We start from the raw sequence: 19166 nt of genomic DNA, 5'->3' as shown, positions 1-19166 counted from the left end.
GAAGAAGAAAACTGTCTTAGACTGAGAGGTGGCCTAGCCTCAGGGTTAGACACTGCATCCCAACATCCCCCCCGATTCCCTTCCCAGCTCTGCCACCATTTTCCTCGGCCCCTCTGTCGCCTGGTCTTTGAAATGGTGATGGTGGACCTCCCACATGGCTGTGGGCACTGAGTGACACAGACCCGAGCATGCAGCTCGGGGCACACTGAGCTTGGGGGCAGGTATTTAGGGATGGGGGTAGGCTGTGTGCCTCTGACCACCCCCAACCCCCAGGTGCTGGAGAGCTTCAAGATCATGGACTACAGCCTGCTGCTGGGTGTGCACAACATGGACCAGCAGGAGCGGGAGCGGCAGGCCGAGGGCGCCCAGAGCACCTCAGATGAGAAGCGGCCCCTAGGCCAAAAGGCGCTATACTCCACAGCCATGGAGTCCATCCAGGGCGGTGCTGCACGCGGGGAGGCCATCGAGACAGATGACACGTAGGTGGTGCAGCCATGCTGGGCTGGCAGGGTTTTAGATCCATCCCTGCCACTCTGGGCTTCTCTGTCCAGCCCCCTCACTAGACAAGAAAACAAGCAGGGAAGAGCTGGCGAGGAAGCGAGTCCCAAGGCCTGTTCCTTGTGGGTGCGTCTGAGCAGCAGCACCTGTCTGCCTGCCAGGCCCTGTGGGAGTTAGAGGTGGGCGCCTGGGGTGGCCCGTGTGTTGGCCGGGGTGAGCCAGTGCAGGGCCGAGACCCTCAACTGTCGGTGGTGAACAGATAGCTCCTTCCTTCCCGCCGGACCCCAGGATGGCTTCTAGAGCAAAACGGGAGCTGTTGGCCAATGATGCAGGAGATGGCGGAAGGATGGGGTGAGGCATGATAGGAAACCTGGCCCCCTCAGCACCGGGGAGCACCAAGAAATCTGCTTTCCCAAGAAATAAAGCAGCTGCCCCCTCCAACCCTGTGGACACTCAAGGCTAGGTCACTCTGTTGGGGGCTATCAGCAGCATCGCTGGCTGTGGGGGAGTACCCATGGTCATGACGACCACCCATGTCCCTGGACATGGCCCATGTCCCAAGGGACAGACTTGCCCAGGGTGGGAACCACTTACTTAGACACTTGTCCCCTTGTCACCATGCCCAGACCGTGCCAGGACTGGCTGCTGTCTTCACTCCCATCACCCCACTGAGTACTCGTGGGGGCCCTGGAGTACTCGTGGCATCCCACCCCCTTTATTGTGCTGGGGAACAGAGGCTCAGCAGTGAGGGCACCCCTCCTGGTGCACATGCTGACTGGTGAGGGCGCCAAAGCCTGACCCTTGGCCGGCTGCCACACTGGGCCCCGCTGCAGAGGATGGCGGCGAGGGGCGGGGCAAGTGCGGATCCCCACCCATGGGCTCCATCCTCACACCATCTTGGCATTTGTAGGGTCTGCCGGGCCCGGCAGGGATGGCAGGGTGTGCAGGTGAGCTTGGTGGCATGTGGCGTGCATTGACTGGACCCTGGGTCTTGAGTCGTGGTGGCTTCTGGACAGCTGCTGCCTCGTGTGACCTCACTAACCACGCTGGGCCTGGGCGAGTGAGGTGGCTAACTCGGACTGCACCCTTAAGCCCTTGTGGACCTGCTGGGGTGTGCGTGCATGTGTGTGCCCATGGGGGGACCCGGTGTGTGAGGTGCTGTGTGTACACATTTGGTTCATGTGTGTGTGGGCATGTGTATGCATGCGTGTGCCTCTGTGTGCACGCATGTGTGTGGGTCCATGTGGTGGTCTGTGCTTGGGTCTTGTAGCAGGGATCCCTTAACGGCTTCCAGCCTCCAGCTCTGAATCTGAGCTCCAGGAGAGCAGTGGGAGCCCACACCAGGATGTGCTCCCAGGTGGAGGGGCTCCCCACCTTCCAAAGGCACCTTCAGACCTGCTGCATCCCTGCCTCCCCTGGGCCCTCGCCCAGGCCCCTGGTCTCAGGGTCAGGGCTCCCGGTGACGCCCAGCCCTTGCCCTCGCAGACTAGACCGCCCTGGGCCCCCGCTCCCTCACCCTGGGTGGCACTTCCAGTCTCCACTCCTCTCTCCCCAGGATGGGAGGGATCCCCGCCGTGAACGGCCGAGGAGAACGCCTCCTGCTGCACATCGGCATCATCGACATCCTGCAGTCCTACAGGTGGGTGCTGCCCCCGGCTCCGGCCAGAAGCTGGCCCCCGCAAGACAGCAGTGGCTGTTAGGGCTTCTTTAGCCTGCTGGAAGGCTCCTCCTTGCCCCCCAGCCTGGTGTATCCTCGGAATTTGTCCTAGGGGTGCAGTGGGCTGTGGGAGACGGTTCGAGGCTGTCACAAGGCAGTGAGGGGAGGTGGGGTGTCACCAGCGGCTCTTCTGTGCAGGCTTGTCTGTTGAGCACCTACTGTATACCAAGGGCTGGGCTAAACAGACAAGACAAAATGACACCTGAAGTGCTTGTCTCTGGGAAGTTCCCACAACCTACAACACCAAATGGGCCAGTGCCACATGCTCTGTGGTCTTAAGAATGGACCAGAACAAGAAAGAGGAGCAGACACCCAAGCCCACCTGCAGCCGCTGCTTGAATGACCCTGTTGTCTGCGTGTTATCCCTTGTTTCCAGCAGTGAGCATGTGTCAGTTTCTACTGTATGAGAAATGTGTGTTCATGATGCATAAACCAGACATGGATGGGAAAAGAAAAAAACCAGGACTGCAGACTGGAGGGGGGCTGCATTTCCTGCCTGTACCTACCCTGTCCAGAAAACCACGATATTCCCTGGTGTTGGGTGATTTTCCCTTTGTGTGTGTCATTTATAAACACAAATGTTGGCTTTTGTCCATGCTACATACAATACGGTCAGCTTTATCTCCACTTAGGAGCTGGCCTCATCTCTCGTAGGGCTCTCCCTCTGCTGGACTAGGCAATTTTTGATAGCAAGTCAGGGTTTCTACAGAGGCCCTTCCCCCGCCCACCCCCAGACTTGGAGGATGGGGAAGGCTGCCTGGAAGAGGAGGTGTTCTCCCGGCCACCTGTGTGTGGAGCCTAACTGGCAGCCCGTCAGTGTGCACAGTGTGCTTGCTCCACCTGAGAGGGGGGCGTGCCCTGGAGGCTTGGCTTCTCTATTCCCCTCAGAGGACTAAGCATCTCGGACTTTTACTTCCTCCGCAGAGCGGCAGTGGCAGGAGTATCAGCAGGTGGGAAGGAGGCTGAGGGAGGACAGAAAGGGGAAGAGGCTTCTGCAGATGCAGCAGGCAAGGCCTCTATTCTTCCAGACCAGGGCTTTTCAACCCACTTGGTGCCAGACGCGCCCCAGTTGTGACGAGGTCCCCAGTGAAGAATCCTTGGACCTGAAGGTCTGACACCTGGGTGTTTTTTTCCTCCCTGCAGGTTTATCAAGAAGCTGGAGCACACCTGGAAGGCTCTTGTCCATGACGGGGTGAGTGTCGTTCGTTTCATTCATCAGCCATGGGACCATCCCTCTGGACCAGGTTCAGGGCCTAAAGAGTGACACTGTCCAGTGGGCAGGAGCCATAGCTGGGCAGATGCAGGTGAAGGGGTGGGACCATGATGCATAGGCAGCTGTCGACTGTTGGACCCACAAGGAGCGGGTAGAGGAGGTCTTGTTGGAGGAAGGTGCCCCCAAGCTGGGCTGGCAGGATTCTTGTGGACAGTTAAATGACATTGTCAGGGACTAGCCAGGCAAGGAATGTTCTGGAAGCATGTGATGTGGATGGGGCCTGGGGTACCTGCCTTACTCAGGGGCAGCACCTTAGATTCCTGCTATCACGTGAGGACCTGACTTGGCTTCAGCAGAACTTCTTAGTGGTTTGAGAAAAACTTGAAACATGCTCATTTCCCCTGAACATACTGCCCGTGCATGCACGCAAGCAGCAGATTGTTTCTAAAGCTCACAGACTGGGCAACTTGACCACTAGAGGCAAGTAGAGCCCACCTGCTGTCAGAACACCCCGGCCAGCCATGCTGACAGAAGGCGAAGGCCCCTGGCAGAGGCTTCTCCTCCCAAGGCCTTCACACCAGTTCTTACTAAAGGCCTGCAGTCTGTACCACCCAGATTCTGCCCACCCGCAGCCCAGGGGCCAGCTTCAGAATGTACGCAGAGAAGGTACAAGTGTGGGCTGGTTAGCAGGAGGCCCTTTTGTGGTGTGATAAACCTAAACTCCTGATAAGGCCAGCTGTGACCCTCCCCCCTCCCAAGCATAGGATTTGGTTCAGCTCCCAAATGGGGGTGGGCCGAAGGGGGTGTCAGGGAGGGAGACCCCAATATTGATCAAAGTAACAATCCAGGTGTGAGCCACCTGGAGCAGTCAGGGGTAAGAGCAGTCAGGGTAAGAGGATGGCATAGTGTCATCAGCCTCCTGGTGTCACCACCTGTCCCAGGGCATTGCCCTCCTCTCCTAGACTAGGAATCTGCCCCACAGCCCTTGGGGCACAGGATCTGAGATGGCCCCTCCCCTCTAGGGGCACATGGTCACACAGCCACGCCTCTGAGGAGAGGAGGATGGAAGTGTCCCTTTCATTTGGGTGCTATGAGTCCCGTGGATATCACCACACTATAGCAGGGGGGCTCATCCCGGGATGCAGGTGCTCTGTCTTTGGATGGATATAAATAAGTGCCAATAAAACTTTATTTACAAGCACCTAGATGTTCAGTGTATTTTGCCAAACCCTGCTTCAGAGAATCCCTGTGGTTTCTTTGATACTTGTTTTGTTGAGTAGCTACTTTATTCATCTAGTTGAAAAGTTAAAAATAGAGATGAGTTATAATGAAAAAAATCTGCTTTCCACCCCACCTCCCTGCCTTCGCTTCCTGATACTGGACTTCCCTTCCAGAAGCCTTTGGGCTATTAGCCCATCTGCCCCTTACACAGAGGGTGGCACCAGCCCCTCCATATGATCTGTCATGGGGGACTGTGGGATGCAGGAGCTCCTGGTGGTTCATGCCTCTTTTCACCTCGGTTACTCCATTTCTCTTCCCAGGACACTGTCTCTGTCCATCGGCCCAGCTTCTATGCTGAGCGCTTCTTTAAGTTCATGAGCAACACGGTCTTTCGGAAGAACTCCTGTGAGTTGCCCAGGCCCTGTGGGTGGGAGCGATTCTTGGAGAGAGCAGGGCAGCGTGTCCTCTTAGTTAGTTCTGAGCCTTCATCAGGGACTTGGCCCAGACAGTGGGGTGGTCAGGGACTGCCATGGGAGCGTAGGATGGCCTGATGCCCACAGTTCCAGTTTGAGTCCTGGTTCTGCCTCATCATGGCTGTGTGACTTCAAGCAAGTGATCCCCCCTTCTCTGTGACTCCGTTTTCTCATTTGAACAGAGCTGTGAGGGCCAGATGTATTTACCCACCAGGCAGGTGGGCCTGACCCAGTGCCACTGCTCTCTGTGAGGCAGCCTGCCCCCTGCCAAAGAAATGTGGCCTTGGTGGGACCCTGAGGTGTGAGTTAGCAGCCATACTTGGTCATCAGGGAGGCTGCAGGGCATCAGCAGGAAGGAGGGAGACCTGTGTTCATAGCCTACTCTGCCACTGCCCCCCATCTCCAAGACTGCGCTCAGGTGCCACGTCCACTGAGCCTTGCAGCTCCCAGACTCCAGGGTAGACCCTGGCCCAGCTCATGTGCTTGCCCCTTGTCTGTTGTCCACCCAACCACACCAACAGGAGGGGGTCTCACCAGCCGTGGCCGCCATGGCCCCAGTATCCAGCCCAGGGCCTGGCACACAGTAGATGCTCAGTAAGTGTCCGGACACAGGGCATACCCGCCTCTTCAGCCCTCATGTGCCACAGGTCCAGCCAAGAACTGGTGGTTAGCCTTGATGTCACACCCGTGGTCGCCTCTGGCAACTGGATGATGCACAAGGCATGTAGAGGGCGGTGATGCGCAGTGCATTACGAGGCCTGCTCATGCCCTTGACCCTGTTGTTGGAAATGAGGGCACCAGGACACAGCAGAGGCTGAGCCTCATCCCCTATGCCTCACGGCCCAGATCAAGCTCAGGCCTTAAGCGCTCAGGCCCATACTCCCCAGGGCCAGTTTCCTTATCTGAAAGTAAGGGGTGCCGGAGAGCAGGGGGGCTGTGCACATAAGGAAACAAGGCCCAGAGCACTCAATTAGACATAGGTGAAGGCTGACTCCACTACTGGTTTTAGGGGCCTGGTCCCTGAGGAACTCATCCCATCTCTCCGGGGCAGGCAGCATGGCTACCGGCTCCCAGTGCTTCCCATGGCAGCTCCAGTGGAAAGCAGGGTTTTGGCCTTAGAGAGCTGCTGCTTGAATAGGCTGGGGGCGGGGCGGGAAGGGCTGGGTGCAGGCTGAGCCGTTGGGGCCCTGCCTCATGTTTCTGCCCCAAGTAGCGACTGCCCTCCCTATGCAGCCCTGAAGTCATCACCGTCCAAGAAGGGCCGCAGTGCCTTGCTGGCTGTCAAGCCCCTGGGACCCACAGCTGCCTTCTCAGCCAGCCAGATCCCCAGTGAGCGGGAGGATGCCCAGTACGACCTGCGGGGGGCCCGCAGTTACCCCACCCTGGAGGATGAAGGTGACTGGGTGTGGCAGGCAGGGTGGGGGGAAGGTGCATTTGTGATAGATTAGGGGGCTGCTGAAAAGTGGGGCAGAGAGCAAGTACAGAAATGGAACACTGGCGCCCTAGTGGGTGGGTCACTTTCCCCCCTCCACCCAGGAAAGCCTCAGAGCGGAGCATAGAAGGGCCCCACCTGGGAAGAGAGTCTTTCTGCCACCTCTAGAGACCTGGAGGGATGAAGCTATCAGTGGGGTCAAGCCTGAGCCCAGTGTGGGTCAAAGATCCCAGGGGGATGGGAAGGAGGCTGGGGAATAGCATTAATAGGGAGGTTGGGGTGCACAGAGCCCGGCGGGACCACTGCCCGCTGTGTTGGAGGGCACCTTGTGGTTGGAGTAGTGCGATAGGATGAGGGCAGGGAGGGTGTGGGGAGGGGAGCAAGTCAGGCAGGATCCTGAAGGTTGGGCTTACTGGGAAGCAGTGGTAGGCTACTCGAAGCCCTCGAAATCCAAATCCGAGTGTGTTTGCTCATGTAAAGTTGTGAGAGAGGGGAGCGTTGGCTGTGGGCGGTGCTGAGTGAGCCAAGCACAGACGCCCACCACCCCCTCCCCACCCTTCTGCCCACAGGCCGACCTGACCTCCTACCCTGCACACCACCCTCTTTTGAGGAGGCCACCACTGCCTCCATTGCCACCACCCTGTCCTCCACCTCCCTCTCCATCCCTGAGCGATCTCCCTCCGAGACGTCGGAGCAGCCAAGGTACAGGTGAGCGATTCCGTCTCTCACCACTCCCGGGTGCCGGAGCTTGGGTCATGGGCGAGGGGGTGCGCAGCGGGGCAGACACCTTCACCTATTCGTGGTCTCCGCAGGCGGCGCACACAGTCCTCCGGACAGGATGGCCGGTGAGATGAGCTCCCCCCACCCCAATCCCTAGCTGGAGTCCCTTTGACCTCTTCCACATCACGGATCTCAGGCTGTAGTGCCGGCACCAGAATCAGAGACTCCCGAGTAGCTCATGTTCCTCTTTCCCCCCCTCGAAAGATCCCCTTCCCCAGCCTGCCTGTTGCCGGCCTCCCTCCCTCCCACCTCTCCTTACTAGTTTTTTCTGTTCTGAGAGATGCAAATGCCTCCCCTGCTCTCACCCATTCCTCTCCCTGGGCGCATCCCTGGAAATAGGTTTGTCTTCCAGAGACGTTTCTACATGCATGAGCACATGTGCACGGGGCTGCCCCTTGCTCTGACATGAGAGGGCACCTTGAGCGCTATGACAGGGCTGGACCAGCTCAGGGCTCTGGTTGATGGTGCCCACGGGTCACACCTTAGGGTTCCTGCCAGGAACTTTCAGGGAGGGAAGATGGGGCTGAGCGCAGAGCTCAGCAGCTGCTCCTGGAGGCCAGGGGGGCAAGCAGGGAGACAGGCTTCCTGTTGCCTCAGGGCCCAGGAGGAGACGCACGCGGAAGAGGACCTGCAGCAGATCACGGTGCAGGTGGAGCCCACGTGCAGCGTAGAGATCGTGGTCCCCAAGGAGGAGGACTCGGGGTGAGTGCTGGGTCCCACCGTCCACTGCCCAACAGCACAGGACCCGGCTTTGTTCCCACTGGCTAGGTGTGGCCACGTGGCCAACTGACAGCAAGACAGCCTGGGAAGTATAAGCTGCCTTCCAGGGAGCTCAGAGTGGAGAAAAGGGGGTGGGAGATGCTGGGGGACAGCAGTGGTCCCCGTGCACAGAGAAGGTGCCCAAAGGGTGAGGGGCAGGGCCCGGCCCATGCCTCCAGGCCCTCAGATTTGCTCCCAGAACTACAGGTAACACATTTGTCTTGGGGCTCCTGGTCACCACCTCTGTGATCATGTCTTTCTCACTCCTCACCTGCTCCTTCCCCGGGCCCCTAGCCTGGCCTGGGCTCGCCTGCACTCGGGGTCACAGCTGAGCAGCGTCTCAGAGATCTCGTCACTGCCTCCCATCGTGTTGTTTACATTTCATGAGATGGTCAGAAATTTCTCTCTGGCTCCGGATTTATTTTCCTGTTTGTTGCTCTCTCCAGCGTAGCCTCCCTTCCCTTTCTCTCTCAGCAGGAAGCGCTTCCGTGGGCGCCTCCCTGTGAGTGCTCCCTTTGGGGGTGCTGTGGCTTTGGGCACAAAGCAGTTTTTTCCTGCCGGCTTGTGTGTGGACTTACTGGTTTTCCTTCTAGCTTCTTGGCTGCAAGACTGTGGCTTTCGACCACCCAGGGGTGGGCTTGTCCCCCAGAGGACATCTGGGAACATCTGTGGTCATCATGATTAGGGGTGCTGCTGACATCTAGTGGGCAGGGCCACTGTTCAACACCGACCAGCATGCTGTTCAACACCGACCAGCAAGTGCCCAGTTTTGTGCCACCGCCCACCCCCACGCCCCCCCACCCCCCAGCCCCCACCCCCGAGATCAGCCAGGCCCCAGTGTCAGCAGTTCCAAGGGAGTGAGACCCAGATGAAGGGTTTTTAGGTGTCTCTCACTTCGAAGTATTTACTTTTTGTTTATCTCTTTAGTACTTATTTCCAATGATTAGGTTTTATGTCGCCTAAACATTTTTTTTAAACAGTTAGAGGTCTTTGTGGTCAAATACAAAATCAGCTGTTTTAATGTTTATGGCTCTCTGGAAGAAATGTTTATGCTCTGTAGGGGAGGGATTGTTCTCTCTGTGCCTGTCTTGTGCAATATATTGATTATCATTCTGTCCCTTGGTGTCTCATTTCCTGTCTGGTTAGTTTAATAATTGTCATTTTTCCTTTTCTCATCATTTTTGCTTTCTATACTTTTAGAACTTCAGTTCTATTTCAGGCGACCTCATTCAGCACTCACAGCACGCATTTCCGGTTACACTTGGCCGTTAAGACTTTGTGCACACGGGTGATGCACGCACACATACCCTTGCCCCTGCACACACACCATCAGCCTGCTTGCCATTAACAGGAGCCTGGCAATATGAAATTTCCTTCTTTCTTTGCCCAAAAACGCAACATGCCCAAATCTCACTGGAATACAAGTTCTCCATGTAGGCACTGCCCTCCTGAGAGCTTGTCCCTTAGCCATGAGATGAAAATTGCAGGATCCCAAAGCCTTAGATACAGACCTCACTTCCCTCTGCACCTCAGTTTCTCTGTCTGTAACATGGGACAGTGGCAGCAGGAGGTTCAGTGGACTAATTCACAGAAGGTTCTGGACCAGGCTTGGCATACAGCACATGCTCTAATCTACAGGGTAGGTGCCCTGTGCCCCTACTTTACAGATGAGGAAACTGAGACTCAAAGACAGACCATGACCTCCAGGGTTACACAGCAAGTGAGTGATAAGACGAGGATCTGGTCAATGGTGCATATGCCTGAGCGGGGCTGGCAGGACAGGCTGGCCTGCTGTTGGCGGACAGGTCATTCCCTGGTCTGCAGTGGTGTTGGAAAGGAGGTTTTATGTTGGGTGTCAATTAACCTCATTCCAGTCAGCCTCAAACTGTATATTTGGTTAGGCCGATAGGCTGCACTGTCGAGCCCAGGTGTGTAGTGGGCTGTCCCATCAAGGATTGTCGTCACACTCCATGACATACAACCACAAGTCACCTGGCTGTGCATCTCTTAGAACCTTCCCCTTGTTGAGCAATACGTGACGGTGCTCGTCTCCTGGACTCAATGACGTCACACTGAACACGGTGGATCCCCAGGGAGGAGTAACAGGCAGGGATTCGATTGTAGACTGGGAAAGGCAGGTGCTACCCAGAACTCGACCCCAGGACACCCATGTCCCCTGTGTCCCTAGGGTGGAGGCTTCCCCAGCCTGTGCCTCTGCCACCGTCGCTGCCTCTGAAGCAGAAACTGCCAGCCAGGCCTCAGAACCCGCCAGTCAGGCCTCAGATGAAGAGGATGCGCCTACCACCGACATCTACTTTGTAAGTCACCCCCACGGCTGCTTCCTGTTCCCAGGCCTTTGACCAGACACACGGGCACATGCCTGTTTGCGCATGTACATACCTGCTCACACATTTGCACACAATTATGTGTGCTACATGCACATACCTTTGCATGCAGTCACATGGACACACCACACGTGCTCGCCCATCAACACGCACCCACATACTCTTCCACACCCAACAGCATGTTCACAGGGGCCCCCCCCCTTGCTCCAACACTTGTGCACATTCACCCACACTCACTCACATGGTGTGGGAGCACTTTTTGAACCATCCAAGCCTGACCATTCTGAAGCCCCAGAACTGCCCTGGTCCCTTCTCCCCAGGCCTCGTGCTCACTGTCTGAACCCAGCCATGCCACCCTGCTGCCCTATGAAACGTCCAGAGTCCTCTGGCTCTGAGGCCTGCCAGCCCCGCTGGGTGCTGGGGCAACCCAGGGCAGGGTAGTGGCTGGTGTAGCAGGGGTCTTCTCCCGCTGGGTGGTGCGTGCAGCTGGTGGGCTTGGAGCTAAGGGGCTGTGGTAAACGGCTGGTGGGTGCCATGCTGCTCTTAAATGCGGCTGGGTCCTGCGGAGCAAGAAGGATCCCTGCCGAGGACCCAGGACTCCTCTTCCAAAGGGTGGGGGGGTGTTGCGTCTCTCTCCCTCGCATCTCTGGCAAGCTGACAGGTTAGATGAGCCGGGTGGCCAGCGAGTCTGCCAAGTCTAGTCCATGCCCCCAACACAGTCCTAGGGCTGCCTCCCCTGGCCACCCTGCTCAGGGGTCAGATGGCCTCTGTTGTAGTGGAGAACTCAGCTGTCCTTCCCTGACCATCTGCTCCTCCCCGGGGCTCCCGGGGAAGGGTGGCCTGGGGGCCCGCCTCCTGCCTGTGGCCCAGACACTGGGTGAGTTGGCCGTCCTGCTACCATCTCGGCTTTTGGACTAATACTCCCTGCTCTCTGTCTTTGAGCTGGCACACCAGGTCTCAGGGACCCTGCCTGGACTTGGAGGATGGGTGCCAGTGCGCACACCCCCCTGCGTCATCTCCCAGACCTGGGGTCTTGTGTCCCATTCTCTGAACCGGTGTGTGAGCGACCCAGTAGACCGAATCCTGTTTTGTGCGTCTGCCCCGACACCTGAATGGGTGGCTGTGCCCCTTGGGCAGCAGAGAAGATAGTAGGCCACAGTGGGACCCTGCCATACCCCTTCCCGCTTGGCCACCTGCTCGCCTGCCCCACCCAGCGCCTCCCTGCCTCCCCCCCCGGATTCCTGTCGCCTCATCCTGTCCTCTGTTTGCTTCCTCCTCCCGCCCGGTCCGCCCAGTTCTCGGATGGGAGGTACTGGATTTACTCTCCCCGGCATCGCCGACTGCGGGCCGTCACGCTGAGCTCCTCAGGGACTGTAAGTGACTGCAGCAGGCCCCCAGGGAGCCCAGACCCCACCCTGCTGCCCTGGGCAGCAGGGAGCCACAGGGCCTGGCCATCCCTCTTCCTCTGAGAAGGGACTTGGGGAAAACACTTACCCCAGGCAGGCACTGGCCTTGTGCCTCCCGAGGTGACATTACTTCATCCCCTCTGCAGTGGGTGTCGCTGAAGTGGCTGGGGCTCAGGAGGCACCATTGACTGTGGTAGCAACTCCGCATCTGACCCCCCACCCAGGCCACCCCAGCCTCCTGAGTCAGGAGCATGTTGGACAGATGCTTCCGCTGAGACCTCGCTGCTGGAGGCTCTCCAGGGTGCGTAGGCGGCCAGCGGGGTCTTAACTGCAGGGGACAGGCTGGTCTATCTGTACCCCTCTCACTGGCGGGGAAACTGAAATCTCAGCTGCCCGGGGAGCCCACAAGAGCACGTTAGATTTTGTCTAGACAAAATCTGAGTCCCGAACTCCAAGGCAGCCTATGTGTCTAGCGCCCGGTCGTCATGTGGACACTGTGCAGCGTTCGCATGGTCAGTGCCTGTTACTGTCATGACGATAAACAAGGGCCTGGGGAGGCCAAGTCACCTGCCCAGAGGCACATAGCGCATGAAGGGGCAGAACGGAGTGGATATCTGAAGTAAGGGTTCTGTTCTCAAGAATGAAGCTCCTCAGAGCTGTGCACCCCCGCCTGCCAGCAGGCCCCTTGGAGCAGCAGCAGGTGCCCGGGCTGCCGCATGGCCCGAGGATAGAGACCATACCTGGCTCCTGCCGTACTGTGCCCTCCAGGGGCAGGGACGCTTCTCCCCAGAGATGATGGGGGCTGGAGCCTTGCGGCAGCCCCCAAGAGCCTCCGGGCCTGGAGCTGTTTGCAGAGCTGCCTAGAGAGGTGTTGGTCTGACTTTGAGAAGCATCTGGGTACCAAGAGGCAGAAGAGGAAAGGGTGATCATGTAGAGGGCACAGCAGAAGTAGAGCCTGGAGGCCAGATTGGAGGAGCAGTTGGCCTGACCTCGGTGGGGACCAGAACTCTCTCGGGTCTCCCTGCCCTCTGGCCACCACTTCTTCCTTCCCCAGACTTGGTTCCTTGCCTGCTTCAGTGAGGACACTCTTCCCATTATCTGGGTTGCTGAATCCTGGCACTTCTGGCTCCCAGGCAGGCCAGGCCCCACCCTCCTGGGTCCCAGGGGCTAGAGTGAGAAGTGAGCTGCCCCAGGGCCAGGGCTGTGGCTGCAGTTGTGATGTCAGAGGGAGCAGCAGGGGCTGTGCTAGGCCCTGCTGCTGCCCTACGGTGGTTTGTGCCAGCCCAGCCGAGGCGGGTATAGCCACATGGGATGAATGACCTGCCTGTGGGGCCCAGAGGCCCAGGTGGCTCACACAAGGGTGGGTTTTGCCCCGCGCTGCAGAAAGAATAGGATCGAGCAGGCAGAGGAGTAGCCCTGGGTTAGAGAGCCAGCAGGCGGATCCCTAGAAGGGAGGTGGAACAGGGCATGCCTCAGGCCAGGACCTCAGTGTCAGAAGTGGAAGGAGTGGGGTGGATCTGGGGGTGCCGTGGGTTGTGGTGTGGTGAGTTTAGGGGCCGTGGGACACCAGGGTGGCTATGGCTCTGGTGCATGCATCCTCAGGCCCAGCATGCTGAGCCGAACCCTTAGAGTGTCGAAGAGCAAAGGGAGCCCCTGGGGAGAAAAGGAGCCCACTAGGTGAGGGCAGTCATGGAGTCTTGAGGGAGTCACCGGGGCCAGGGCTGGGGCAGAGTCCATGAGGCAGGGCAGACCCTGGGTGGGTGAGTGTCAGTGCTGCAGCCACTGAACCTCACTCGGACCGGGTGGGAGTGGGAGACCAGCAACCTGCCTTGTCCAGGACCCTTCTTGGTCAGTCCCCAGGCCTCAGTTTGAGCCCCTACTGCATCTACTCCCCAGAAGGTGTCCCCTGGAGGGGGGCTGGCAGGTCTCCACTGTGACTCATGCCTCAGTTTCCCGTGAGGAAATCCGTGCATTCCATCCTGAAAGACTTGTGGGTGATTGGAAAATTGGCTCCACCCCAAGATGTCCACTACCCACGAACCCCAAGTTGAGGTCCTGCTCCAGTCTGGAGTCCAGGACCTGAGCTGGGGTTCTACCAGGGTAGGACAAAGGTTGGGGTGCTTTGGGAGGGCAGGTGGGGAGCACTGGGACGGGAGAGAAAGGGAGCGGGAGCAGCAGGATAGCAGAGCACCAGGCCCGCCGCCCGTCTTCCTGTGCTGTGCCAGCCCTGCCTTCACGCCACTAACCGCTTCCTACCACCCACCCTGCCGTACCTACTGGCCACTCAGCTGGAGGCCAGGCCCCCGGAGCCCCTACCTCAACCCCAGGACTGCCCGGGTTGGGGGCAGGTTTCCGGTCCGGGAAAGGGCAGCTGGGGCTGAGTCACCCACTCGTCGTCCCGCGTTGGGGGTCTGCCTCTTTTATTTCTGTTTCTTCCTCTCCCTCTGCCTCTCTGTCACGCCTCTGCACCCTGCTCTTCTGCGCCCTTCCTGCACGTGCCGCCCGCCCGCCCTCCAGCCCACCGATGAGAGGAGCTGGGTGTACTCCCCACTCCACTATAGCGTGCAGGCCCACCCAGCCTCCGACGGCGAGAGCGACACAGTAAGTGCGCCAGCCCAACCCCCTTGGACCCGGCCCCAGGGCCTCAGCCCTGGAGGGTCCACAGAGGGCCCAGAGTGAGGTCCCCACACATCCAGGGACAAGATGGGAAAACTGAGGCCTGGGTTGGGAGGGGCTCCGGCCAAGTGGCAGCCGGCGGGGTGAGTATCTCAGGGCTGGTGTCCAGTCCTTAGCACACATGGGGTCTCTGGCTCGAGATGTCGGCCCAGCCGCGGGAGACCACTGGGTAGGGTCTGTCCCTTCACCCTCTTTCTTGCCTTCTGCAGTAATTTCTATGCAGTCTCACCAACTTGAAGCCAAGGGCCTGCTGCTGCCCTGGCTGCTTCCCGGGGGCATTGCCCGCCGACTGGGCAGAGCTCAGAGACACCTACCCTACTACCTGTGGACCTTGCCGCCCACGCCTCCCCTCTATGACGGACACTGATGCTCAGGCCACAGAGCCATCGGGGCACAGCCCCAGCTCCCTGTCAACTACCTACGCCTGCGATACTGTGAGCCCTCCCAAGTTCCCAATCACGTATTTATTTTCGGTCCCTACTCTTTGCACAGGGATGGTAGCACGTGTGCTTTTTTAGAAAAAAGAAAAAGGAAAAAAAAAGAACATAATGGAAAAAGAAGAGACTCCATTCCACTGCACTTTTTGGTTCTTTGCTGTGCTTGCATGTGTATTGCTGGGGGAACAAGGCTTTCCCGTCAGCTAACGGCCCAGTCATCTCAGCTGAAACCGCGCTCCTTGTCTCAACTGGGTGTCCTGTGAAGGGGACCGGCCTCGCGCCACCTGACTCCTCCCTTCATCTCGGACGGTATACCTGGGAGGGAAGGTCCGAGGGCCGCCGCTGTTCCCCAGGGCACCTCTGGAGACCATCCACCTGAGCCTGGCGGGGGCTTTGGGCTCGGGTTTGCAGGCTGGACACTGGACATCATCCTGGGGGACTTCCACAGCAACCCCCTCTCGGTGGAACTCAGGGCTCCAGGTTTCTCTTTCTCCTCCCAGCATGGAAGACTTATCCAGAGGGCCAAGAGATGGGGCAGCACCCCTTCAGAGCAGGGCCTTCCCCAAAATGCCTGCCTAACATCCAGCTCTGACAGAAGAACTTGTGTCCCAGGGAAGGGGCCTCATGGGCAGGCCACATGCCATGTCCCAATCGGAGAAACAGAACCCTCTCTAGTAGGAGACTCTCAGGACTAGGACTGGGGTGGGTCCTTGTTTTCGTTTTTAAATGTTGGTCATGCTTGTGCTCATGGAAGGCTGGGAGATGGAATTCTGCAGAGGAAACTTTATTTTTTTTGGTTTGTTGTCTTCAACAGGGGCAGCCGCCCCTAGTGGCACGCTGAACCCTGAACCCCACCGGGTGACTTCCAAGAACCTCACTGTATCCAGAGACCACATACACGCCCACCTCCTGAGAGGTGACCCATATGTGACGGTTTCCTGTCCCTCTAAGGACCCCCTACACCGTGTGCATGTGAGGTGCTGGTTGTTGGCACAGAGCAGAACAGAAGCCACACCTTCTGGAAAGATTTCTCCCAGCCCTGGCCGTCTCGGAGGAGCCTGAGATAGCTAGAGAACCCATCGATCCCAGAATTTGATTTTATGAGTCCATTTCAGCTGTGCGTATCCTGCTTCCTCCTGCTATGTGGCTCCCTCCCTGTCTCCCGTCGCCCAGCTCAGAGGGACCGTCGGCCTGACTGCTGTCTTCCCCCATGGAGAACTAGCTCTCCCCTTGCTGTTAGCACGGGCAGTGCCCCGGCTCGTGAGCCGGGCTGCTGGGGACACTCCTGCAGAACGTGGCAGGGGAAGGGAGCCTCGAGGGGGCCACCCTTCGGAGGACCCATCACAGCACACCTGTGGGATCCTGACTGGAAGGAAAAAGACACCCTCTCCGTCCTGCCAGGAGCATTTGTCCAGATCAGGGAAGCATCCTGCTGGATTTCAGACCGGCGTCTGCAGACACCCTGGCTGGATACCTCGAGTGGTCAGTCCGTCCCTGGCCCATCCTGCCCGTGGGGAAGCAGACTGAATGGACAAAGATGTAAAGGAGGCACGTCTTGACCCTCAAGGACTTACAGGACCCACGTTGGGGTCCCCGCCCAGGAGTCAGAGACATGGTGAGCCCTGTGGGGGTGACCAGCACAGCAGGCACACAGTCCTGGAGAGTTGGCCCACATCCACCTGGAGCTTCAGGAAGAGGGGACCATCCGTGTGGCCCCGTCGGGCCTGCCTGTCTTGTTGGGCCCCTTGGGCTTTCCTGAATCATGGAAGAGTCAGTTGGATGCTGATTTAGAGAAATCGCATATCCCCAGATATCATGATGTATCTATTTTTGTGTTAAGTCATGAAGACCCTTGGAGACCTATTTTTGTGTTGGCCACGTTCATTGTCCCTTTTGAGAAAACTGTCAAACGGATGCTAAAGTGGTCCTCGGTCTGTGTCAGTGCAAGGCCTTTGCTTATTCTTTTGAGGGTGGGAGGGCAGGCAGTGAGCTTCCAGGTGAGGAAGGCTTGGACCCACCTGCTGTTGCCCCCAGGATAGATATCTGTAAATCTGTAAATCTCCTTCCTGTTCTCTGATGGCTGCTGTGGCCGTGGATGTGGGCTGTGTCTGAATTGCTGTACTGTAAACGTGACAGGCGTTTCTGAGACTGACAAGGTGGAGCCTTCCATGTGTCCTCTGCCTCCTCCCTCCAGCACCTGGCTCAGTGCAATACTCCCCCCTCCCCCAACCTGTGGGGTCCCTCGCCATGGTACTGTCACTGCAGCCCCTCGGTTCTGCTCCAGGACAAGCTCCCTTGTTGCGGCCTTTTCTCTGGTGGCTCAGTTGCATTGCCTGCCCCCACCCTCCTTAACTCGTTTTTTATGGCCGAACTGATTTTGAAACACAACAAAACTGCAAACCTTGTGTGTCTTAATTCTCAACGGGGGTTCCCCGTGCTCAGCCCCTGGTCTGGTGTGTGACAATCCAGAGCACGGCCTACTTGGGCACAGGATGCGGTCCTGCTCAAACCCAGAGCCGTGGGCACCTCTGTAACCTACAGCCACTGCTGGCCCCCAAAAACTTGTATGCAGCCCTGGACCCCTGCCCCATCCCCACCGCCCCACCCTCTTTTTACGTTGAAGAGACCTCTAATAAATCGGGTAATGAGCAGTGCTGCCTCTCTGCGCCTCTCTGGGTCCCAAGAATCTGAGGATGATTATTAACAAAGGCGAAAAGAAATCTTAGTAAGATTTAAAATAACAGGAACCCTAATGCCTGAAGCACTGCTTTCCTTATGATTCCAGTTCAGCTCAGAAAACTTACAAGCTTCTGAGCTCAGCGCAACCCATTGCAAAGGAACAAACATTCCCCAAATCTGTATCTGTTCTGCCAGAATTGCTCAAATTGAATAATGCACAGACCCCTTTTAAGGGGAAATATTTCTCCCAAACTTCCGATTTGAAAAACACTTAAAAGTAAGTGAACCCTTGGAAACCGGGTTTTAATCATAGGGCGGCAGGGCTCCTTTAGCAGGTGGTGGAATGTGCTTTCCTCATCTTCAAGGGTGAGTATGCAAGTACTCAAGGATGTATTTGCATTTCCAAAATCAAGAGACCACACCCTCTTCACGTTTGGGGGCCATCCCATCACCAAAACCGAGCACATCCCATGACAAGCAGGTTCGTTTTCAGAGGTGGCAGGTATGGTCTTCTGATGTCCCCGAGAAGGTTCCAGCCTTACCACCATCCACTCGTACATTGGTGCCAAGCAGAGCATACAGAGCCAGCGTGAGGGGGAGGAGGGAAGTATGAAGTTGTACTTTGAGGTAAATATTGAAAGAGTTGGCTTAAATTAAGATAATAAAAATCCTCTGGGGCGTGGGGGGCTCTAGGAGCAGGACGTCAAGAGCCTTCAGCCCTGTCCACTGCGGTCCATCCTCCCTACCCGCCTGTGACCAGGGCTCAGCTCTCCCTGCTCAAAACCCTCCCGCGGTTGCCCAGCACCCTCAGAATAAAGCTGGCCCACAAAGTTGAAATCCTCGCTGCAAGCTGCCTCGCTCGGGAAGAGGCAGGAGAGTGTTCAAATGACCTTCCCTCTCTGGAGTCTCAGTTTCTCTATGAGATGAAGTGGGGAACGCAGGGCTTTCCCCATGTTTAAGGTGAACGCTTAACCCCACCCAGATATTCACTGGCAGGTGCTGAGGCAAGAAGGGCACTGACGGGTGCTCAGCCAGCGTCTAAGTCTCTGCAGCCTCCGTGCCGGGTCCCGGCTGTCAGGACTCCAGCCCGCGGCCTGGCGGCTTGGCCGCCGCCATCAGCCCAGACCCCGCCCCGCACGTTCTCCTCCCTCGACCCCGCCCGAGCCCCCTCTTTTCTTGGTCCCCTGCCCTCTAAGTTCCGCATCCAAGCCCCGCCCAAGCCAGTTCCACCTCATCCTCGGACCCGATTCTTGAAACCGTCACCCCAGGGCCCGCCCCGCTCAGTTTCTGGTTGGCCCTTGCTCCGCCCACAGCTCCTCAGGCGCCCTGAGGCGCGAGGACCCACAGGGGCTGGCCGCGGCATTGCCTGAAGAGCCTGCCCCCCCTTTCCCCCGCCCCCCCAACCCAGGGCGGAAGCGACGGTACAACCGGAGTCCCCGCCGCGGCCCCTGGGTGCGCAAGGCGGGGCGGCTGCGGGCCCTCGGCGTCCCCGCGGGGCGGCCTTCCCCCGGCTGGCTCAGGCGCGGGCCG

General features: G+C 58.1%; 1 protein-coding gene across 7 annotated transcripts in view; it reads left to right on the top strand.

Annotated features, from left to right (window-relative positions):
• The window catches only part of PIP5K1C (phosphatidylinositol-4-phosphate 5-kinase type 1 gamma), a 52600-nt gene extending 34740 nt beyond the window's left edge, over nucleotides 1-17860 (top strand). Inside the window, exons 8-19 of one of the 7 annotated variants that reach the window (XM_054693053.1) lie at nucleotides 274-479; nucleotides 2054-2137; nucleotides 3359-3407; nucleotides 4970-5054; nucleotides 6356-6517; nucleotides 7124-7262; nucleotides 7367-7399; nucleotides 7932-8036; nucleotides 10282-10411; nucleotides 11734-11811; nucleotides 14362-14445; nucleotides 14730-17860. In XM_054693053.1, the coding sequence (XP_054549028.1) occupies nucleotides 274-479; nucleotides 2054-2137; nucleotides 3359-3407; nucleotides 4970-5054; nucleotides 6356-6517; nucleotides 7124-7262; nucleotides 7367-7399; nucleotides 7932-8036; nucleotides 10282-10411; nucleotides 11734-11811; nucleotides 14362-14445; nucleotides 14730-14732 (1158 nt within the window). In that variant the 3' untranslated portion in view covers nucleotides 14733-17860. The other 6 variants (XM_037505061.2, XM_037505064.2, XM_037505065.2 and 3 more) reach the window with 6 other exon arrangements.
• Nucleotides 17861-19166: the final 1306 nt, after the last annotated feature.

The sequence above is a fragment of the Talpa occidentalis genome, unplaced genomic scaffold (assembly GCF_014898055.3).
Source record: "Talpa occidentalis isolate TD23 unplaced genomic scaffold, MPIMG_talOcc4v2.1 talOcc4.12, whole genome shotgun sequence".
In the NCBI taxonomy this organism is placed as follows: Eukaryota; Metazoa; Chordata; class Mammalia; order Eulipotyphla; family Talpidae; genus Talpa; species Talpa occidentalis.
Note: the sequence above shows the minus strand (reverse complement) of the source record. Positions and strands in the feature narration are given on the sequence as shown.